Source organism: Colius striatus, chromosome 14 (assembly GCF_028858725.1).
Source record: "Colius striatus isolate bColStr4 chromosome 14, bColStr4.1.hap1, whole genome shotgun sequence".
Lineage (NCBI taxonomy): Eukaryota > Metazoa > Chordata > Aves > Coliiformes > Coliidae > Colius > Colius striatus.
This window is the reverse complement of record NC_084772.1, coordinates 22,710,443-22,731,199: the sequence shown is the minus strand read 5'-3', so window position 1 is coordinate 22,731,199 and position 20,757 is coordinate 22,710,443. Positions and strand designations below refer to the sequence as shown.

The following is a 20,757-nucleotide window of genomic DNA, read 5'->3' as shown; positions in this document are numbered from 1 at the left end:
GCGCATCTTCTGGGCCCAGGATCGCGCCTCTGTGTACGTGCCGGTTCAGGGGTGTGTTTGCCCGCAGTCCCCGGGGGTGTTCGCTCCCTGGGCAAGAGCGAGGGAGAGGCCAGTCCTGAGCATGGGGCAGCCTCTGCACAGGGTCCTCCGGCAGCGTTGCGCTCGTGAGTCTGGGGGCGATCTGTACCCTCTGCCCAGGGTTCTCCGCCCGGCACTGGGGCTGCCGCACCCCGCTCCGGGCTCCGGCGGCGCCGTGCCGGGCACTGGGGCCGGTCCGCAGCCTGCCCCGGGCTCCGGCGGCGCCGTGCCGGGCACTGGGGCCGGTCCGCACCCTGCGCTTCGGTCCCGAGTGAAGCGCGGCCGTGGGGGGCCGGGGCCGGGCCGAGCGCTGCTGCGCCCCCATTGGCTGGGGCGGGAGGGGGCGGGGCCTCGGAAGTGCGGCTCCACGTGTCGGGCGCAGCGAATGGCGGCGCCGCTGCGCGTGAGCGGCCGCCGGGCCGGGGCCGGGCCGGGGGCGGCGGGAGGAGCGGGGCCGGGGCCGGGGCCGGGCCGGGGGCGGCGGGAGGACCGGGGCCGGGGCCGGGCCGGCGGGAGGACCGGAGCCGGAGCCGGGCCGGGGGCGGCGGGAGGAGCGGGGCCGGGGCCGGGCCGGGGGCAGCGGGAGGAGCGGGGCCGGGGCCGGGCCGGGGGCGGCGGGAGGAGCGGAGCTGGGGCGGGCTTGGGGGTCCCGGAGGGGTCGGGCGCGCTGCTGACCGGCCGTTGCAGGGGCTGCTGCGGGCGCTGCCGGCGGCGCTGGGAGGCTGCGGGCTGCTGCTGGGCGCCGCGCTGGCGGCGGGCGACGAGCGGCTGTACGCGGCCGTTCTGCCCGCGCTCCGCGCCCTGCCCGCCGAGACCGCGCACGGGCTGGCTCTGCGCGCCGCCGCCCTCGGGCTGCTGCCGTCCGCCCGTCCCGACGGCCCCGAGCTGGTGCGGCTCTGTGCGGGGGGGCGGGACCGCGGGGCGTTCGGGGACCGGAGGGCGATGGCGGGCAGGGGCCGGGGCCCCAGGTGCCCTCTCTCGTTACGTGGGGGGGCGGGGGGTGAGCTCGGCCCGCGGGGTGCCCAGCGGCGCTGCCGGGTCCCGGGCGTGGCCCCGGCGGGAGGGGACCGGAGCGAGGGCCTGGCTGTGGCTCCCGGTGTCGGTGGGCTCCGGCCGTGCCGACTGGCTGCGTGTGACCCGGGCTCCGCCCCGCAGGAGGTGCGAGTCCTCGGGCAGCGCTTCCGCAACCCCGTGGGCCTGGCGGCAGGCTTCGACAAGCAGGGCGAGGCTGTGGATGGGCTGTACAAGATGGGCTTTGGCTTTGTGGAAGTGGGGACTGTCACACCCCAGCCCCAGGAGGGGAATCCCAGGCCCAGGGTGTTCAGGCTGGCGGAGGATGAGGCGGTCATTAACAGGTGGGCTCTGGGGGCGGCTGCTGTGCGCTGCCCACCCGCACGGAGGGTGGTTGTGTGGGTGGTCTCAGCTGTGTGGTCTGCGCTGTGGGGGCTCTTGGTTTGGATGTGCTCAGCAAAGCTGCAGAGGCCAGATGCCTTCCCTGTGTTTCCCCTGTGTCCTGCACAGGGGGTGTGGATACCAGCTCAGCTCTGAACCTTGTGTGCTCTGGTGCAGGTATGGATTCAATAGCCATGGCCACGTGGCAGTGGAGCGTAGGCTGCGGGCCCGCCAGGAGACACAGCTCAGGCTCACTGGTGGTGAGAAGCTTGTGAGCTTTTCTTGTTGGGGTCTACAGGGTGGGTTTGAGCGTCTCGGGCAGCTGTAGGCCAAGAAAGATGTGTAACACCAGTGTCCAGGCATTCAGACTGCAGGAACCCTCTTGGGGCTGTAGCCACTGTCTGGGGACTGGGACCAAGCACCTTTCTTCTGCCATTTTCTCTGCAGTAGAGGCTCTGCCTGCGGCTTTGGGCAGGGCTGTATCTGCTGAGAGCAGACAAAGCAAATAGGGCCCCAGGCAGGCAGTTTGTGAAGGCAGCCTCGCTGGTTGTCCAGGCCAGAGGCTGCAGTGCTGGGAGGCACTGACCAGGGCAGGGGTTATGATGGCCCTGTGGCTGTGGGACAAGACCACCCCATGAAACATCTGTGCTGCATATGCCTATTTTGATCTTATCTCGTCCTGGGGCCTCCCTTGTTGGGCACTTTGGCCCCTTGGGTTACGGTTGGTCCTGCTGCCCCGGTTCAGCCATGTCTGTGTTCTAGCGGGGATGCCCCTTGGAGTCAACCTGGGCAAGAACAAGAGCTCTGCTGATGCTGCAGATGACTACGTGGCTGGGGTCCGGGTGCTTGGCCCTTTGGCTGACTACCTGGTTGTGAATGTGTCCAGCCCGAACACCCCAGGGCTGCGGGACCTGCAGGGCAAGGCTAAGCTGCAGGACCTGCTGACCAAGGTGGGTGACCCTCACAGCCAGCCCTGGATGCATCCCACCTGCTGGCAGTATCGGCTCAGGATTTGCCCCAGTACAGGGAACAGTGCAGTGGCTCCACAGAGCAGTGGGCAGAGCCACTGAAATGCCCCCTGAGAGCTGCTGGCACAGGGTTCAGTGGGGCACTGCACTCCACTGCAGCAACGCACCTGCACTGCTGCATCTGGAGTTGCTGTGTGGGTCCCAGGCCCTGTGCCATAGGGGCTCATCCCATCAGCATCCCATGTAGGGAGGGCAGGGCCAGTGCCAGCGCTGCCTGTGGCCGCGGGTGCCGCGTCTGCCTGTGCCGGGGCGTGGGGGTGTCCCCAGCACACACCACTCTGTGCCCGGTGCGTCTCACAGGTGCTGGCGGAGAGGGATGCGCTCCCCTGTGAGCGCAAGCCAGCTGTGCTGGTGAAGATTTCCCCTGATCTCAGCACGCGGGACAAGCAGGACATTGCTATTGTTGTCTGTGAGGTGAGGAGGGAAGGGGAGGCTGGGAGGAGCTGGGCTGGCTGCCTCCCGCCTCAGCTCGCACAGCGTGAGGGCAGGATGGTGGTGTTCCTGGCATGTCACCTCTGAAGGGACAGGCAGACCTGCAGCTCTCTGGCTGCCATAGGGGTGGTGTCCTGGGTAGCTCTTGAGTCTATGAGGGTCTGTGTCACAGAGACCTTGGGACCAGCCCAGGCAGCGAGTGGCAGCTGCTTTGTCCCTGGGCACATCGCTGGGTGCGAGTCTTGGCCTGGCAGCCTGGGGATGAGAGTGGGGGCTGCTGGTGCTGGCTATGTCCTCAGGCTGCTGCCCTCCTCAGCTGGGTGTGGATGGATTGATTGTCAGTAACACAACTGAGAGCCGCCCCAGCAGCCTCCGGAGCCCGCAGCGCACAGAGCTCGGGGGTCTCAGCGGGAAGCCCCTGCGGGAGCTCTCCACACAGACCATCAGGGAGATGTATTCCCTCACTCGAGGTAGGGGCAGCGCAAGGCGTGGGGCACATGCTGGCATCACCCGTGCCATCCTGAGTCGGTGCCTGCCCACAGGCCAGGTGCCCATCATCGGGGTAGGTGGTGTGAGCAGTGGGCGTGATGCCCTGGAGAAGATCCGTGCTGGAGCCTCACTTGTGCAGATGTACACAGCACTCGTGTATCACGGGCCGATGGTGGTGGGAGCAGTGAAGCGAGAGCTGGAGGAGCTGCTGAGGTGAGTGAAGGGCCAGGAACCTTCCCCAGGGAGCCCCTGGGCCAAGCCACGTGCTGGTGCAGGAGCAGCAGCACCGTGGGGCAATGCCAGCCCAGCCCAGCCACAGCACCCTGTCCCTGGTCAGGGAGCAAGGGTTCAACAACATTATGGAGGCGATTGGAGCAGATCACCGGTGCTGATTTGCTGCAGAACCAGGGTCAGGCTGGGAGGAGCCATGGCTGAGCAGGAACAGGCCCAACCAACGCTTCCAGTGCTGGGTGGGCCGGAACTCAGCGAGGTCCTGGTCCTCGTCCCAGCCCTGGAGAAGAGTCGGTGACAAGTGAGACTGAGGCTGCACTGGTGGAGAGCAGGAGCAGCTCTCCACACTGCTGCCACTCTCCAAGGCTGTATTTTGGCTTTTCTGTGGGTTGGGCTCCGCAGCAGAAACCAGCGCTGGGGAAGGCTCTGCTGGGTGGTGAGGAAGGCTCCTGGGGAAACAGCCGCAGGCTGCGGGCAGCCTTGTGCCCGAGCTCCTGCTGCAGCACTTCCCCATGGAGGAAACACCTTCCCAGCTCTTCTGCCCAGGGCTGGGAGCCAGGCAGTGTTGTGGATGTCCCTTCTGCCAGGGACCCCGCAGCCCGTGCCGCCTGCTCTCGCTGGCGCTGGGCCCTCCCACACCGCAGCCTCTGCAGAGGCTCTGCCCCCCTCACCCTCCTCGGCACGTGGTCCTGTAACAAACCTGCAAGCCCTGGGTCCTGCCCAAGGGTCAATAAACGTTTGCCTTGCCTGGTCCTGTGTGCTGCTGCTCTTGGGGACAGCCCTTAGGTCGGTGGGATGCAGCCCCACAGTTGAGTGTGACCAGTTCCTTTGTTGCTGTTCCCAGTCAATGCGTCTTCTGGTGGTAGGAGCTGCAGGGCAGCTTGGCTCTGGGATGGATCCACACATCTCACCAGGGCTCCCCTCACAGAGATCTCTGCCTCTGGGCCCCGGGAGGTGCTGGGCAGTTTCTCCCTTTGCTGCCAGTACATGGAAGTTTGGAGATGGCTGTGGTTACACCCTGTCCTTTGCTGTGTCATTCACGTCTCTGAGGCTGTCAGATTTGTCTCTGGGGCCTAGTGTTCACTGCTGATTTACTCCCTGTGGTCCTTGAGCAACAGGGCTTGACCTTGACCTGGTGCCACATTCCATCTCGCAATCCACCCTGCAGCGCAGGATTGCATCACAGGACTTCACCAAACTTGTTTACAGGAGCAGCTGAGCTGCTGACCCTGCTGTCTGTGCCCCTCCATGCACTGTCCTCTGGCTCCCCGACTCCTGCAGCCCCTCGCTGCACCAGCCTGTTTGTGTCCTAGACTCCCTGCTTCAGACAGTGGTGCTTATTGCTGCTCTGACATGGATGTGGCCTGGGCTGTTGGCCAAGGTTTCAATGTGCTGTCTCTGGAGAGGGCCTGGGAGGCTCTTGCTCTCCTAGTCTGAAGGTGGCTGTCCTGCCTGTGGGAGAGCGCCTTGAGTGCCTTGTAGCGACATGGCAGTCCCTGGCAGCAGTGCCTCAGCCTGGTGCATGGGCTGCGTTCCAGGCCCCACGCAGCATGGGCTAGTTGTCCCCTCCGTCCTGCAGGTAGTTCCTGGAGGTTGCCAAGTGAGCACCAAACACAGTACTCTGCTGCTTTTTTCCCTATGCCAGAGCATGTCAGTCTCCTGGGAGGGACAAGCCTGTGGCAGGGGGACAGTGCTGTCTGAGCTTGTCATCAAATGCCTCAGCACCCTCCGTGGTTCAGGGACTGGGGCTGTCGAGCCCTGAGACATTGTCCTGGTGTCAGCTGGTGTGGAGTTATTCTTCATAGTAGCTGGTTCAGGGCTGTGTTTGGGATTTAGTGTGAGTTGTTGGTCACACACTGGTTTAGTCATGGCTAAGTAGCACTTATCCTAAGGGAAGGACTTTTGTTTTCCCATGCTCTGCTGACCCCAGCTATCTAGAGGGCCATTCCATGCCCTAGCACAGGATGCACAGGGCTTCAGGGCTACTCATGCATGGGCCTGTGCTGGGCTCCAGCCCCTGTTCAGGAGCTGTTCAATGAGTGTGGCTGGAGCTGGGACAGAGATGTCAAGACCTGTGTTGTTTAGGGTACAGGCACCTTGTAAGATGGGAAGAAGCTTGCACAGGATGGGAAAGCCCTCTCTGGGGTGTCTGGGACCAGACAGATGTCCCTCCTGAGCCTGAAGGACTGGAGCAACCATTGGGCAGGAGGGGTGTTGGTGGGACCCCTGGCAGGACAGGACAGGTTTCAGTGGCTCAGGGCTGGGGCTGGCCCAGATGGTTTTGGAGTGGCCTCACTGGCACTCTGGGGTAGGTGAGGGCTGGTGCCAGTCCCTCCCCTCCGTGCCGCCCAAGGCCATACCTGCTGTGCTGTGTCCGTGGCCCGGCTGTGGCCATGTCCAGCTGGGCCCTGGCCAGCGATGGGCTGTGGGTTCTTGTGCCAGGCCGGTGCTGCCAGCGACCCGCACCGAGGGCCCGGCTGCTGGCAGGATGGCGGGTGCTGTGGGCAGAGCTGACCTGGCCATGGTCCCTGGCAGCTGGTGTGGGACACGGTGCTGCTGGGGCTGCCCGGCACTGGGCCGCTGTCCCCCGCGTGCCCCGGCCCCAGGCACAGCCAGGACGGGATGGGACAGGACTTGGGACCTGTGCCCGGTGCCTCCCCAGGGGCTGCTTAGGGGAAATGGGATGGTCCTTCCCGAGCAAGGGCTGGCACTGCTTTCTGTGAACCTCGGCTGGTGTCACAACAGCATCTGCAGCCAGTGTTTATAGCTGCAAAATCCCGGAATCTTTTGGCACACTGGCCTTGTGTGTGGCCTGGCAGGTGTCCCTGGGGCCTGGCCAGATGGGGCTTTTTGTGCTCCTCCTGCTGGGAAAGATGCTGGCTGCACACAGCAGGGTCAGGAGGTCTGCAGCACACAGGGAGAGATGTGGCAATAAAAGGGGCGAGGAGGGAGCCCTGAGGAGCATCTACCTGCAGGAGACCGCTGTGAGGAGAGGGAGCCGTGAACATGGGGTGAGTGGGGCTGCTGAGGGCCCCAACACTGCAGCCTTGTCTGCTACAGGGCCGTGGCTGATGGGCAGCCCCAGGGGCACAGGCAGGAGCTGAGCCTGTCAGTCCTGAAGCCACAGGCTGGGAGCTTCTGCCTGAGTGTGCCCTCTGTTCCCTGCAGAGCTGCTGTGCTGCTGGTTGCTGGTCTGGCCTGGATGATGCTGGAGACTGCAACTGCCACTGGTACTTTGCAGAGTGGAGGTGGGAGTGCTGGAGGTTTGGGTGAAACCAGGGGCAGCTTGGCAGGGAGCAGGCGTGGGGCAGGGAAGAGTGGACTTGGGAGGGACCTGCTGGAGGTGGGGAAACCGTCCCGGGCTGGATCTTGTGTTCCAACTAAACGTCCTGTGCCTGCAGAGTGGAGCTGTGCAAAGCCTGCAGAGATTGAACATGGCTACGTGGAGCACCTTATCAAGTACCACTGCAACCCACACTACCAGCTGCGTGGCTCTGGGAATGGTGAGGCCTGCTGCATGGCACAGCACCGGGCACAGGGCTGTCCTGATGCCAGAGGATGCAGCCCCCTGCCCTGCCTCCCTCAGGGGCACAAGCAGCCTCCCCTGCTCGCCCAAGCCCTGTGGAGGTAGCAGTGCCCCTGTGCTTGCCTGGCTGTGGAGTCCTTCTTTCCCCTGGCTGACTCTGGTTTCCCTTCAAAGGCACGTACAAGTGTGACACAAAGTGGGTGAGTCCTGAAGGTGTGGCAGAGGTGCCTGTGTGTGAGCCAGGTGAGAGCAGAGCAGCAGGGGCTCGGCGGGGGGGGTGCTGGGAGCCATCAGTCTGGGCAGCCAAAGGGCCGCAGAGGCTTCTTACAGCCCCATCGTCAGCACTGCTCCAGGCTGCTGTGGGCCAGGAGACACCCGGCCCCTGCCAGCCTCAGGGGCTCACCCTGTTCTCCCTCCCCTTTGCAGTGTGTGGGAGGCCGAAGAACCCCCCTCAGCAGATGCAGCGCATCATTGGGGGCCTGCTGGCGAGGAAGGGCAGCTTCCCGTGGCAGGGCCGGCTGGTGACCCGCCACAACCTCACCGTGGGAGCCACGCTCATCAGTGACCAGTGGCTGTTGACCACGGGCAGGAACGTCTACCTGAACCACAGCGAGGGCACCAGCCCCGAGGAGCTCGCCGCGACGCTGCGGCTGTTCCTGGGCGGCCGTGGGCAGCTGGCTGCGGCCATCGAGCGTGTGGTACTGCACCCCGGCTACCCTCACGACGTGGACCTGGCGCTGCTGAAGCTGAAGGAGAAGGTGCCCCTCGGGGAGGAGGTGATGCCCGTCTGCCTGCCACAGAAGGACTACGCGCAGCCGGGGCGGGTGGGATACGTGTCGGGCTGGGGCCGTGGCGCCTCCTTCGCCTTCGCCGACATGCTGAGGTACGTGCAGCTGCCCGTGGCAGAGGACGAGCGCTGCCGGCAGTACTACGGGGCCCGGAACGGCTCCGTCTGGGTGCAGCCCCTCCTCAGCAACCACACCTTCTGCGTGGGCATGAGCGAGCTGCGCGAGGACACGTGCTACGGGGACGCCGGCGGCGCCTTCGTCGTGCAGGACCCCGACGACGGCGCCTGGTACGCGGCCGGGATCCTCAGCTACGACAAGACGTGTGCGGCCGCCAAGTTCGGCGTGTACGTGTCCGTGCCGCGCGTGCTGGCCTGGCTCACGGCCACCATGGCGGCTGGCTGAGGAGGCCGGGGAATAAAACCGCCGCACACCTGCCTGCGGGCCCTGACACACGATGTGTGTGTATCTGTGTCTGTGTGTATCTCTGTGTGTATCTGTGTGTCTGTGTGTGTGTGAGTGCGCGGGGCTGTGCGAGTGTGTGTCTGTGTGTGTATCTGTGTGTGTGTGTGTGTGAGAGTGTGCGGGGCTGTGCGAGTGTGTGTCTGTGTGTGTATCTGTGTGTCTGTGTGTGTGTGTGAGTGCGCGGGGCTGTGCGAGTGTGTGTCTGTGTGTGTATCTGTGTGTGTCTGTGTGTGTGTGAGAGTGCGCGGGGCTGTGCGAGTGTGTGTCTGTGTGTGTATCTGTGTGTGTGTGTGTGTGTGAGAGTGTGCGGGGCTGTGCGAGTGTGTGTCTGTGTGTGTATCTGTGTGTCTGTGTGTGTGTGTGAGTGCGCGGGGCTGTGCGAGTGTGTGTCTGTGTGTGTATCTGTGTGTCTGTGTGTGTGTGAGAGTGCGCGGGGCTGTGCGAGTGTGTGTCTGTGTGTGTATCTGTGTGTCTGTGTGTGTGTGAGAGTGCGCGGGGCTGTGCGAGTGTGTGTCTGTGTGTGTATCTGTGTGTGTGTGTGAGAGTGCGCGGGGCTGTGCGAGTGTGTGTCTGTGTGTGTATCTGTGTGTGTGTGTGAGAGTGTGCGGGGCTGTGCGAGTGTGTGTCTGTGTGTGTGTCTGTGTGTGTGTGTGTGTGTGTGTGTGTGTGTGAGTGCGCGGGGCTGTGCGAGTGTGTGTCTGTGTGTGTATCTGTGTGTGTGTGTGTGTGTGAGTGCGCGGGGCTGTGCGAGTGTGTGTCTGTGTGTGTATCTGTGTGTGTGTGTGAGAGTGTGCGGGGCTGTGCGAGTGTGTGTCTGTGTGTGTATCTGTGTGTGTGTGTGTGTGTGAGTGCGCGGGGCTGTGCGAGTGTGTGTCTGTGTGTGTATCTGTGTGTGTGTGTGTGTGTGAGTGCGCGGGGCTGTGCGAGTGTGTGTCTGTGTGTGTATCTGTGTGTGTGTGTGTGTGTGAGTGCGCGGGGCTGTGCGAGTGTGTGTCTGTGTGTGTATCTGTGTGTGTGTGTGTGTGTGAGTGCGCGGGGCTGTGCGAGTGTGTGTCTGTGTGTGTATCTGTGTGTGTGTGTGTGTGTGTGTGTGTGTGTGAGAGTGTGCGGGGCTGTGCGAGTGTGTGTCTGTGTGTGTATCTGTGTGTGTGTGTGTGTGTGAGTGCGCGGGGCTGTGCGAGTGTGTGTCTGTGTGTGTATCTGTGTGTGTGTGTGTGTGTGTGTGTGTGTGTGTGTGTGAGTGCGCGGGGCTGTGCGAGTGTGTGTCTGTGTACGCGGCTGTCCCAGGGAAGGGGGGGGCGGTGCTCATCTGCAACGGCTGATGCAGCTCGGGTGTCCCCTGCCCGCCCCGGGGGTCTCTGTAAGGGTCTCCGCGGGGGTCTCTCTCCGCGCGGGTCTCTCTCCGCGGGGGTCTCTGTGCGGGTCTCTCTCCGCGCGGGTCTCCGTGGGGGTCTCTCTCTCTCCGCGGGGGTCTCTCTCTCTCCGTGGGGGTCTCTCTCTCTCCGCGGGGGTCTCTCTCCGTGCGGGTCTCTCTCCGCGCGGGTCCCGCAGCTCCGCCCTGTTCCGTCTCCCCCCCCCCCAAGTCTTTCCCTGCCCGGCCGGAAGTGCTGCCACAGTCACGTGACGCGGCACCGGAAGTCGGGGGCTCGCGGCGCTAGTCTCTATGGCGGCGGCCGGCGCGGACATGGCGGTGCTGGGGCGGCTGGGGCGCGGCCGCTGAGGCCGAGCGGAGCGGAGCCGGGCCGGGGAGCGCCTCGCGCCCTCCCCCCGCCGACACTCTCCCTCCTCTCCCTTCCCGGCGCGGCAGCGGGCCATGGCCGAGGCGAGCGAGGAGTCGCTGCACCGGCTGTCGGGGTCGGGCGCGGGGCCCGCGGTGGGCGGCCTGGTGCGGCGGAGCGCGGCCGCCGAGCCGCATGTGTTCAAGGCGCCGGCGCCTCGGGCTTCGCTGCTCGGCCTGGACGTGCTGGCGGCGCAGAAGCGACGGGAGCGCGAGGAGGAGGCGGCCAGCGGGAAGCGGTCCCGGGTCTCCTCCTACAGGGACTGGGAAGAGGGGCGCGACGAGGCGGGCAGCCCCGAGGAGGAGGAAGAGGAGGCGGAGGCGGCGGATCGGGACAGCCGGGGCGCTCGCCGAGACAGGTGCGGGAGGGCGGCGGCGGGGCCGGGCAGCGGGGAGCTCTCCGTCCCCGGGGCCGCGGGCAGGGCTGGCTTCGGGTGCGTGGGGCCTGCAGACGTCCCAGCGGGAGGCTGTCGGCCTCCTGGCGCCCGGGGCCAGCGGCCCTCGCGCTGTGAGCACCGGCGGGGCAGGGGGCTGTCAGAGGGGGGGGGACACAGCGCTTGTCACCGTGAGCTTCTGCCGCAGCAGAGCTTCGAACTAGACGAGAGATCTGAGGCAAGCCAAAGGCCATCTGTCACTCAGCCTTTCAAGCTGTCCCCTCTCTGCTCCGAAGGCACTACCGCTCCGTGGGCGAGGAGACGCCGTCGCACCCTGGCGGGGTCAGCGCGGAGTTCTGGGCGCGCAGCCGGCAGCGGCAGCGGCAGCGCCGGGAGCACGGGGTGTTCGCCTGCTCCCGGGACGAGCGGCAGCGCCGCCACGAGCGGGACCACGAGCGCCGGCGGGACAATGGTAACTGCCCGGGGCTGCCTGCGCAGGGCTGGGCTTGGCCTCCAGCCTGTTCGTAGCCTGCAGCTAATGGACCTGGCACCTTCTGCAGCGGGGCCTGGCAGGCCCCTTGGTGCTCTGGGCACCTGATCTTACCTTCTTTTCACAGAGGAGCGGGACAGGAGTCGTCACAGCAGCAGATCGGAGAGAGATGGCTCGTCAGAGCGAAGCAGCAGGAGGAGTGAGCCAGAGAGTCCCAGGCACCGGCCCAAAGGTGGGAGTGGGACCTGGATGAGGTCTAGTGGGAAGGGACTCCTTATCTTTTAACGTTTGTGGTTAGGGCAAGAACAAAACAGGCTCTACCAGGACCTGTGAGCATCTGCCAGCTGTGTGTGTGTGTGAAAATCTTCTGGTCCCGTAGAAGGGGGTCTGTGCTGGTTCTGTGTGAGAGACACGCGATCCTTTTGGCAATTTCCCTTGCAACTGCTGGGTCAACTCCTTCTCTTGGAGGGAGGGCAAATGGCACCTTGTGTCTGTGCTCCTTGCTGGGAGGCATCAGGCGGCTGCAGGCGCCTGGAGTCGCTGAACATTAGGTGCCAAACCCCGTCTTGTGTGGCAGACGCGGCCACGCCGTCTCGCTCCAGCTGGGAGGAAGATGACAGTGGCTACAGCAGCAGCCGCCGCTCGCAGTGGGAGTCGCCGTCGCCCGCCCCGTCGTGCCGGGACTCGGAGCGCAGCCAGCGCCCGGTGCCGCGGGACACAGACCGCAGGGACCGTGACAGGTACGGCATGGGCTGCAGAATGGGGCTGGGCTGTGACAGTGCCTGCCTCTGCGCACCACCTCCTTTTCTCTGCTGCTTTTCCAGGTCTGTGAGGAGCAGGTACTCGGAGAAGACGCCGTTGCCCACCCCGTCATACAAATACAATGAGTGGGCTGACGACCGGAGGCACCTGGGGGCCACGCCACGGCTGTCCAGAGGCAGAGGTGAGGAGCCTGGGCTGGGCTGTGCAGCAGCAGAGCCCCCTCCCCTGCACAGTGCTGGGCCGTGGGGGCTGAGCCCAGGCTGAGCAGCTTCCCCCTGTCCAGGGCGGCACACGGAAGGGGAGGAGGGCATCGCCTTTGAGACCGAGGAGGAGCGGCAGCAGTGGGAGGATGACCAGCGGGTGAGAGCCTGATGGTGGGCAGGGGCGGGCTGGGGGACAGCAGAGGCGGGCTAGGGGGCAGCAAGGGGCTGAGGGGCAGCAGGGGTGGGCCGGGGGGCAGCAAGGGACTAAGGGGCAGCAGGGGCGGGCTGGGGGGCAGCAGGGGTCCTGGCGTGTGCTGCAGGGGCTGCTCAGCCCAGACTGGGGGGCCAGCGGAGCTCAGGCTGCACCTCTTCCTCCACAGCAAGCCGACCGGGACTGGTACATGATGGACGAGGGCTACGATGAGTTTCACAACCCCCTGGCCTACTCCTCAGAGGAGTATGTGAAGAAGCGGGAGCAGCACCTGCACAAGCAGCGGCAGAAGCGCATCTCGGCGCAGCGGCGGCAGATTAATGAGGTGGGACGAGGTGTGGGGCTGGGGGCTTCTGCTGCCCCTGCAGACATCACCTGCTGGCAGGGAAGACTGAGCCCATGCTCTGGGGTGCAGAGGGGTGGTCTGTGTCCTGGCCCAGGCTGGGTGAGGGCTCCCCCAGGCAGTGCAGCCCACAAGGGGCGGTGGGGGTGGCTGTGCTGCACCCCCTGTGTGGGGCAGCAAGAACACCCAGGGCTGTGCTGCTGTCCTGGCAGTGAGGGGCATTGCCAGGGTGGTCTGCTGTTGGCCCAGTGGATGCTGGGGGCTGCACATGAGCAGGCTATGTCCAGGCTTCCTGGCATATTTTGAGTATGACAGGCTCCTTGTGCGCAAGTTCTGTCCTGTGTTTCCTCAGAGACAGTCCTGCTTACTGTGCTTCATGGGGCCAGGCTGTGCTTCGTGTTCCCTGCTGCCTCTGTTACTGTTCCTTGCCTGGTGTTTTCAGGCTGCGTGGACTGGAACTATCAGTCTCATCCTATTGTCAGTGTGGGCCCCAGAGCTGAGCTCTTTGTTCTGGTGTGATCTCTTGAGCTTTCTGTGGGGCTTCTGTGAGCATCCTGGCGTGTGGTTTCCTGCAGGATAATGAGCGCTGGGAGACAAACCGCATGCTGACCAGTGGAGTGGTCCATCGGATCGAAGTGGACGAAGATTTTGAGGAGGATAACTCTGCTAAAGTGCATCTCTTGGTGCACAACTTGGTGCCTCCTTTCCTAGATGGAAGAATTGTCTTCACCAAGCAGGTAGAGACTGTGGGTGAAGGTGACGGTGGCAGGGAGCCCTGCCAGCCCAGGCTCTCTGTACTGAAGCAGTGCCTCTTTTCTCTAGCCAGAGCCAGTCATCCCTGTCAAGGATGCCACCTCGGATTTGGCCATCATAGCCCGGAAGGGCAGCCAGCTGGTGCGCAAGCACAGGGAGCAGAAGGAGCGGAAGAGGGTAGGATGTGGCTGTTGGGTGTCGGCCCTGCTGCCCGTCGGGTGCCTGGCAGCTGCCTTTAGCCTGTGGGGATAAAGGTGTGTTTTTGTGGCCTGGGGTGTCCTGGCAGCTCAGCTCACGGCCTCATCACGTAAGCAGCTGCCGTGGTGTGGTTTCCTCAGGCACTGCCTGGGACGTGAGTCACTCTGCACTTGTGAAGGGGAGTCTGATCCTAAGAGTGCTGGGATCATGGGAGAAGGGGTGAGGGAACGCAGAGCAGCTTTGGGACAGTCAGCAGTTGCTGTGGCAGCTGGTGCATCTTGTCAGGCCTCAGCAGAGTTGTGATGAGAAGCAAGCAGTAAGGTAGCATAGCAGTTTTTGGGAGTGTTTTCTGGGGACTTTGAAGCTCATGTGATAGCTGTGGGGGAAACACAGATGTGTTCCTGGCAAACTGAAACTGAGCTGAATTTGTGTACTAGGAGTGGAGTGGAGGTGGAAACTAAACTGAGATCAGAGGCAGGAGCAGGCAGGAGGATGGGAGAGAAGCCTGTGAACCAAGAGCAGGGAGATGATCTCTGGTTCAGATCTGCATGGGTTTCGGTTCAAATTTAACAGAAGGGACAGCATCTGGAACCACTGTCTCAGGAGGTGGTTGGTCACCCTGTGCCTGACGTCTCTCTCTCCAGACCAGTGTCGAGAAGCTGTGCTCAGCTCACGTAGAAGAGAGGGACTTCATGTAGGAACAGGGTGTGCATTGAGGGATTGCAGGCCTAATGTGCTTCCCTGTCTGAGAAGCAGGTCTGGAGAAGAATGATGTGTCAGTGCTTGCTCTCTGTCCTTCCAGGCTCAGCACAAGCACTGGGAGCTGGCAGGCACAAAACTGGGAGACATTATGGGCATCAAGAAAGAGGAGGAGAAGGATGAGATGGTGACAGAAGATGGCAAAGTGGACTACAAGTAGGAGCTTGCTTTGAGTTACTCCTGCTCAGCTGGTGGTGGGAGCTGTAGGCGCAGCCAAGCATGTGGAGAGGCGGCTTCAGGGTTTCTGGTGTTTCCTTAGGACTGAGCAGAAGTTTGCTGAACACATGAAAGAAAAAAGTGAAGCTAGCAGTGAGTTTGCCAAGAAGAAATCAATCCTGGAGCAGAGACAGTATCTGCCCATCTTTGCTGTGCAGCAGGAGCTGCTCTCCATCCTCAGGTATGTGAGCAGGGAGCATCCCCGGGGCACTGCGTGGCCTCTCGGGAACACAAAGTGTGAGATTCTGCCAGACGCACGACCCCTCTGGCAGCCGTGGCCTAGGGAACAGGGGCTTGGTGTGGCTGCGGCAGCCTCTGCCCGCGTGGGACAGTGCGTGGCTGGGCAGCTGGGACCAGGGGCGCAGGGCCATTCCTCTTGGGCTGAAAAGAAGCGCCTCCCGCCTTCCCCCAGAGATAACAGCATCGTGATCGTGGTGGGCGAGACGGGCAGCGGGAAGACGACGCAGCTGACGCAGTACCTGCACGAGGACGGCTACACCGACTACGGCATGATCGGCTGCACGCAGCCGCGCAGGGTGGCTGCCATGTCCGTGGCCAAGCGCGTTAGCGAGGAGATGGGCGTGCGGCTGGGTGAGGAGGTGGGTGCCAGGCACGGCAGGGCGCGGCACGGCACGGCGCTGCCGGGGGCTCACCGCTGCCCTGCCCTCGCAGGTGGGCTACGCCATCCGCTTCGAGGACTGCACCTCCGAGAGCACCGTCATCAAGTACATGACGGACGGGATCCTGCTCCGCGAGTCGCTGCGGGAGGCTGACCTGGACAACTACAGCGCCATCATCATGGACGAGGCGCACGAGCGCTCGCTCAACACAGACGTGCTGTTCGGCCTCCTGCGGGAGGTGGGTGAGCACGGGGCAGGGCAGCACAGGGCACAGCAGCTGGTCCCAAAGCAGAGCCTTGGCAGGGGCAGCCCCTTCTCTACTAGGCTGGGAGAGGGAAGCAGAGCTGCCACACCTCTACCTGTACTTATCGCTCAAACATCCTGGTCCTGGGGGGTTAAGTCTCCCTCAGTGCTGTCAGAGGCTTGATGGCTACCCATCAGAAACTCCAGGTACAGAGGTCTTTGCTGGCTTAGTGTCCTGGGCAGTGGGTCCTTTTAGCTGCAGATCACATAGCACATGTTCCCTGGCATTGGTGGCCGGTGCCTGTAGCATACAGGAGAAGCTCTGTCGTGTGCTGTTGTGTCAGTAGTAGTGGGAGCAGCCTGCAGCCTTGCATAAATGCCCCTTCCTTATTGCTCCTTTCATCTGCCCTCGAGGTGGTGGCCCGACGCTCAGACCTGAAGCTCGTTGTCACCTCGGCCACCATGGATGCAGACAAGTTTGCCTCCTTCTTCGGGAATGTTCCTATTTTCCACATCCCCGGGCGCACCTTCCCTGTGGATATTCTGTTCAGTAAGGTACAGTGTCGCAGGGAGAGGTCTGGTTGTGTCGGGAGGGGTTGTGACTTGGTTGTACTTTATCCTGCGGTGAGCAGGGGGCACAGAGGAGGGGAAGCTGTGTTGTGATGCAGTTGTACACGCAGAATGGGGCAGGTGAAATTATTGGCATGTGTAATCTGGGCTGTGCCCTTCAGACCCCACAGGAGGACTACGTGGAGGCTGCAGTGAAACAAGCCCTGCAGGTCCATCTGTCTGGTGCTCCCGGAGACATCCTCGTCTTCATGCCTGGCCAGGAGGACATAGAGGTGAGCTGGACTGGCAGGTGCTGTCCTGCCTCCTTGTTGTTTGAATCTTAAACTTACACCCCTCTATGTGTAGGTGACCTCAGAGCAAATTGTAGAGCACCTCGAGGAGCTGGAGAAGGCCCCTGCTCTTGCTGTACTGCCCATCTATTCCCAGCTGCCGTCGGATTTGCAGGCCAAGATTTTCCAGAAGGTGCTGATGTGTGGTCTGTGACAGGAGTGGGGACAGGGGAGGGGAGTGCAGGGAAGAGCGTGAGTGAGAAGTGCAGATGTGCCTTTCGTGTTGCTCGTGCAGGGCGAGGGAAAGCAGGACCCCCCTCACCTTCCCAAGAGTCACCCCGTCCCTCTGGGCTCCGTGTTGCTGCTCTGAGCAGAGGCCTTTTCCCAGGGCCCCTCTGATGCATAGTACCCTTGCAGGCTCCGGATGGGGTCAGGAAGTGCATCGTTGCCACTAACATTGCAGAGACCTCGCTGACAGTGGACGGCATCATGTTTGTCATTGACTCTGGCTACTGCAAGCTGAAGGTAAGCCAGGATTGGCTTTCTGTGTCTATGATGTCTCGGGCTGGGGTGAGGGAGTTCGGTGGCAGTGATCCACCTTTCCCCTTAATTCAGCCTGTTGCTCTCGTGCCCTGCAGGTGTTCAACCCCCGCATAGGCATGGACGCGCTGCAGATCTACCCCATCAGTCAGGCCAATGCCAACCAGAGGGCAGGCCGAGCCGGCCGGACGGGCCCAGGACACTGCTTTAGGTAGGCACATTGCCACTGCTCCCCTTCCTGCCCTCTGCAGCTGGCACCAGGTTACATGCCTTTTTCTCACTGGAGATTTCTGTGGAGGGGGAGGGCAGTAGGCAGACATTGAGGCCTTCTCTGTTGAACTCAGTGCCTCTGCAGAGGAAAGGATCTGCTCCAGTCTCCGCCCTTACCCATCCTCCCACGGGCCGTTGTGCCCTCGGTGCTGTCAGGGTAATGACCGGGACAGGGGCAGCTCTTTGGGCTTGGCCAGGGGCAGTTCTCTGGGCTTCGCCAGGGGACAGGCACGCCGACATGCCCCTGGGCCAGGGCAGAGGTTCCTGCCTGGGGCACTGCCAGAGCTGCCTGGGCTGGACAGTCAGTCAGGTGCAGTGTCCTGCATGACACTCTTGGCATCTCTCCCTCAGGCTCTACACTCAGAGTGCCTATAAGAACGAGCTGCTGACCACCACGGTGCCCGAGATCCAGCGCACCAACCTCGCCAATGTCGTGCTTTTGCTCAAGTCCCTGGGTGTGCAGGACCTGCTGCAATTCCACTTCATGGACCCGCCGCCCGAGGACAACATGCTCAACTCCATGTACCAGCTGTGGATCCTGGGGGCCCTGGATAACACAGGTATTGGCTGCTGGGGTGAGCTGCCAGCCCATGAGGCTGGGATCTGCCTGGCTGCTCACGCCTGTGCTGTTCCTACAGGTGGTTTGACCTCAACAGGACGTCTCATGGTGGAGTTCCCCCTGGATCCTGCACTCTCCAAAATGCTCATTGTCTCCTGTGACATGGGTTGCAGCTCTGAGATCCTGCTCATTGTCTCCATGTTGTCTGTGCCTGCCATCTTTTACCGGCCTAAGGTGCCCCTTACTCCCTCAGCAGCTGAGGCCCTCCCCTGCCCCTGCCCTGCCCCCGACCAGCCCCTGACCAGCCCCTGTCCTCTGCTCACCCTCAGGGCCGGGAGGAGGAGAGCGACCAAGTGCGGGAGAAGTTTGCTGTGCCAGAGAGCGATCACCTGACTTACCTGAACGTTTACCTGCAGTGGAAGAACAACAGCTACTCCACACTCTGGTGCAACCAGCACTTCATCCACGCCAAGGCCATGCGCAAGGTGAGGCTGTGCAGGGGGGCTCTGTGCCAGGGAGCTGGGGGGAGCTGTGCCAAGGAGCTGGAGGGGCTCTGTGCCAGGAGGTCTCACTGCCACTCGGCCCCACAGGTGCGGGAGGTGCGTGCGCAGCTCAAGGACATCATGGTGCAGCAGAGGATGAGCCTGGCGTCCTGTGGCACAGACTGGGATGTCGTCAGGAAGTGCATCTGTGCTGCCTACTTCCATCAAGCTGCAAAGCTGAAGGTGAGAGTGCTGGCCTGGGGCTGGGAGGCCCCATCTGGCACAGCTGCGCTGGGCTGAGCACTCTGCTTCTCGCAGGGCATCGGGGAGTACGTGAACATCCGCACGGGCATGCCCTGCCACCTGCACCCCACCAGCTCCCTCTTTGGCATGGGCTACACACCGGACTACATCGTGTATCATGAGCTGGTCATGACCACCAAGGTGAGCTTGAGCTGAGCAGGAGGGGTGAGGAAGTGCTCTGGGGTAGCTGGAAGAGCTTTGGGAGCTGCCATGGTTATGGACATGGTGCCCAGGCCCCAAGAGTGCCACCTGCTACCCTGGTCCTTTCTGTCCCTGCAGGAATACATGCAGTGTGTCACTGCTGTGGATGGAGAGTGGTTGGCAGAACTGGGCCCCATGTTCTACAGTATCAAGCACGCTGGCAAGTCACGTCAGGTGAGTGTGAGGCCCCAGGCAGCTGCCAGGCAGTGGCCCCACGGCCTGAGAGCCTGCAGAGAGCCCCGGGCCGGCTGCTGATGTGCTGCTGCACGTCTGCAGGAGAACCGGCGCCGTGCCAAGGAGGAAGTGTCTGCCATGGAGCAGGAGATGGCGCTGGCCGAGGAGCAGCTGCGTGCGCGCCGCGAGGAGCAGCAGCGCCGGAACCCACTGGGCAGCACCAGGTGTGTGCCAACCCTGCTCTGGGCAGGGCCCCAGCTCCCCCTGGACCTTCTGGGGCAGGGAGAGGCTGCACGTTCCCCTGACCACCCTTGTGCTCTCCTGGCAGATCTACTAAAATCTACACCCCTGGGCGGAAGGAGCAGGGGGAGCCCCTGACACCGCGACGCACCCCAGCCCGCTTTGGTCTCTAAGAAAGCAGTGCCTGTTGCTTTGGGGCTTAAAGATTTCCAGGAGCAGATGAGTCTTGGGAGAGTGCTCAGCTCTTCTGATCTCTGCACTGAGGTATTTCACAGCTTGGGGCCCAGGAAGGCTGAGGTGCTTTGCACCAATTTTGCTACAGAACAGAAAGAATTCTATTTGTGTAAAGGTTGTCAGTCTAGTCCTTGCTTTGTTACCCACTGTTCTCATCCTGGAGGGGAGTGTTGGGTGGAGGCAGCCCTGCAGAACCCTGCAGGGCTGGCACTGTCACATTGTTGCTCTTGAGAGCCCGGGGTAAGGCACAGAATTGCACAGACATAGAGGGCGAAGGCAGCCCATCCCTAGTCCTGGCCCCTACTGTTGCAAAGGGAGCCTGTGCCCTGGGCAGGCAGCCTGAGCCCAGCTCTCCCTGGACTCAACACCACAGCCCAGGCTATGACAGGAATTCTGCTCACACTTGTGCTTCTGCGTCCTGACCGTGAGATACGTGTTTTCATCCTGCCCCATGTGTCGGGAGGAAAGGCAGAGGACAGGGAGTGGTGCAGTGGGTTCCTGATCTCTGGCCTTGCAGAAGCACCTCCAGGGTGCACCTGGGGTGGGAGCGGGGTCAACACTGCTCAGCTTGGGCTGTTTGTTTCCTGCTGAAGCTGCTGGATGGAGCTGCTCAGTTCTGATGTTGCCTCCTCCACTCCTGGCAGCCCTCCACAGGGACCCTCAGGCTGTCCCAAAGGTGCAGGAACCTCCCTGGACATGCCACATTTTGGCCCCTTGCTGCTGGAGGCACCAGAACGTGGGACAGGCCTTACCCCTGTCCCCATCACAGGAGCACCTGGTGCCATCGTGGTGCCGTGGCTGAGCCTCACCAGCCCCACGCTGCCTTTGCCCTGTCCCCTGGTGCAGCTGCCTCCCTGGTGCTGGCCTGTGGCTCCCTGGGATGCTCCCCCCGAGCTGTGCCGAGCTCTCAGCGGAGCTATTGACCACACTGCCTGAGGCTGCTGCTCCGTGTTTCTCCCTGTCCAAAGGGATAAAAATAACAGGAACAAGTTGTCGGAAATGAAATTTCAATTTCCCCACGCCCTCGCCTGTCTGTGCAGCTTCCAGCACAGATCAATACTGTTTAGACAGCCAAGGAGAATTTTTTTCCCCTCTTAAAGCACCAGATCAATAGCAGTGAAAAAACCAAACCCAAAACAAACCTCCTGCCTCTGTGTGAGCTGTAGCGTGACCAGAGCGGGCCCAGGGCTGCCCGAGCGGTGTGATGGCAGCAGCTGGGGCTGGGGGCTGCCTGTGGCCCCTCTGCTGTGCGCCCCACACCCGCAGCACGGCCGGCAGGACCCACCGCAGGGGCACATCCTGGCAGGGCTGCAGGCCACGGCCCTGGGGAGGCTGCCTGGGCCCCAGGTGCGTGTGTCTGGCTGTGAGAGCTGTGCCTGGGGGCAAGGAGAAGCCCTGAAGGTGAGGTGAGCCTGGCTGCTGCTGCAGGAGCCACAGAAACTCAACAGGTATGTGGGCAACAGGATCTGCTGAGGGAGGGCAAGCAAAGGGGAATGCTGCTGTGAAGCCCCGCAGGGAACCTGCATGTGGGGCTCTCGGG

The 20,757-nt window shown here is 62.8% G+C and overlaps 3 protein-coding genes across 4 annotated transcripts; all 3 read left to right on the top strand.

Moving 5' to 3' along the window:
• Positions 1–463: 463 nt before the first annotated feature.
• On the top strand, positions 464–4,401 carry DHODH (dihydroorotate dehydrogenase (quinone)). The gene is made up of 8 exons (XM_062007249.1): positions 464–481; positions 766–966; positions 1,234–1,433; positions 1,648–1,730; positions 2,233–2,420; positions 2,799–2,912; positions 3,247–3,632; positions 3,822–4,401. Exons 1-8 carry the CDS (start codon positions 464–466, stop codon positions 3,946–3,948), a joined length of 1,317 nt encoding a protein of 438 aa, XP_061863233.1. The 3' UTR covers positions 3,949–4,401.
• Positions 4,402–6,525: 2,124 nt separating this feature from the next.
• On the top strand, positions 6,526–8,412 carry LOC133626720 (haptoglobin-like). Of its 2 annotated transcripts, none has more exons than XM_062007558.1 (5): positions 6,526–6,661; positions 6,819–6,898; positions 7,052–7,153; positions 7,351–7,419; positions 7,603–8,412. In XM_062007558.1, exons 1-5 carry the CDS (start codon positions 6,657–6,659, stop codon positions 8,364–8,366), a joined length of 1,020 nt encoding a protein of 339 aa, XP_061863542.1. In that variant the 5' UTR covers positions 6,526–6,656; the 3' UTR covers positions 8,367–8,412. The 2 variants fall into 2 exon arrangements, with proteins under 2 accessions (XP_061863542.1, XP_061863543.1); XM_062007559.1 differs by having other exon boundaries at positions 6,528–6,661; positions 6,819–6,880.
• Positions 8,413–10,071: 1,659 nt separating this feature from the next.
• DHX38 (DEAH-box helicase 38) lies at positions 10,072–19,331 on the top strand. The gene is made up of 26 exons (XM_062007251.1): positions 10,072–10,562; positions 10,874–11,049; positions 11,195–11,299; positions 11,645–11,807; positions 11,892–12,010; positions 12,113–12,189; positions 12,413–12,568; positions 13,162–13,323; positions 13,409–13,516; positions 14,340–14,452; positions 14,556–14,693; positions 14,925–15,111; positions 15,185–15,370; positions 15,790–15,930; positions 16,107–16,217; positions 16,291–16,407; positions 16,632–16,739; positions 16,853–16,965; positions 17,376–17,584; positions 17,663–17,817; positions 17,913–18,068; positions 18,174–18,308; positions 18,384–18,509; positions 18,648–18,743; positions 18,846–18,967; positions 19,072–19,331. The coding sequence occupies exons 1-26, from the start codon at positions 10,240–10,242 to the stop codon at positions 19,154–19,156; spliced, it is 3,687 nt and encodes a 1,228-aa protein (XP_061863235.1). The 5' UTR covers positions 10,072–10,239; the 3' UTR covers positions 19,157–19,331.
• Positions 19,332–20,757: the final 1,426 nt, after the last annotated feature.

Coding starts and splice junctions, on each gene's coding strand:
- DHODH (XM_062007249.1), top strand. Junction 2,421..2,798: donor TGCAGGACCTGCTGACCAAG/GTGGGTGACCCT, acceptor TGCGTCTCACAG/GTGCTGGCGGAGAGGGATGC. Junction 3,633..3,821: donor GAGCTGGAGGAGCTGCTGAG/GTGAGTGAAGGG, acceptor GATTTGCTGCAG/AACCAGGGTCAGGCTGGGAG.
- LOC133626720 (XM_062007558.1), top strand. Junction 6,899..7,051: donor TGGTACTTTGCAGAGTGGAG/GTGGGAGTGCTG, acceptor CTGTGCCTGCAG/AGTGGAGCTGTGCAAAGCCT. Junction 7,420..7,602: donor GGTGCCTGTGTGTGAGCCAG/GTGAGAGCAGAG, acceptor TCCCCTTTGCAG/TGTGTGGGAGGCCGAAGAAC.
- DHX38 (XM_062007251.1), top strand. CDS start 10,240: ATGGCCGAGGCGAGCGAGGAGTCGCTGCACCGGCTGTCGGGGTCGGGC. Junction 12,011..12,112: donor ACGGCTGTCCAGAGGCAGAG/GTGAGGAGCCTG, acceptor CCCCCTGTCCAG/GGCGGCACACGGAAGGGGAG. Junction 18,069..18,173: donor ACGCCAAGGCCATGCGCAAG/GTGAGGCTGTGC, acceptor TCGGCCCCACAG/GTGCGGGAGGTGCGTGCGCA.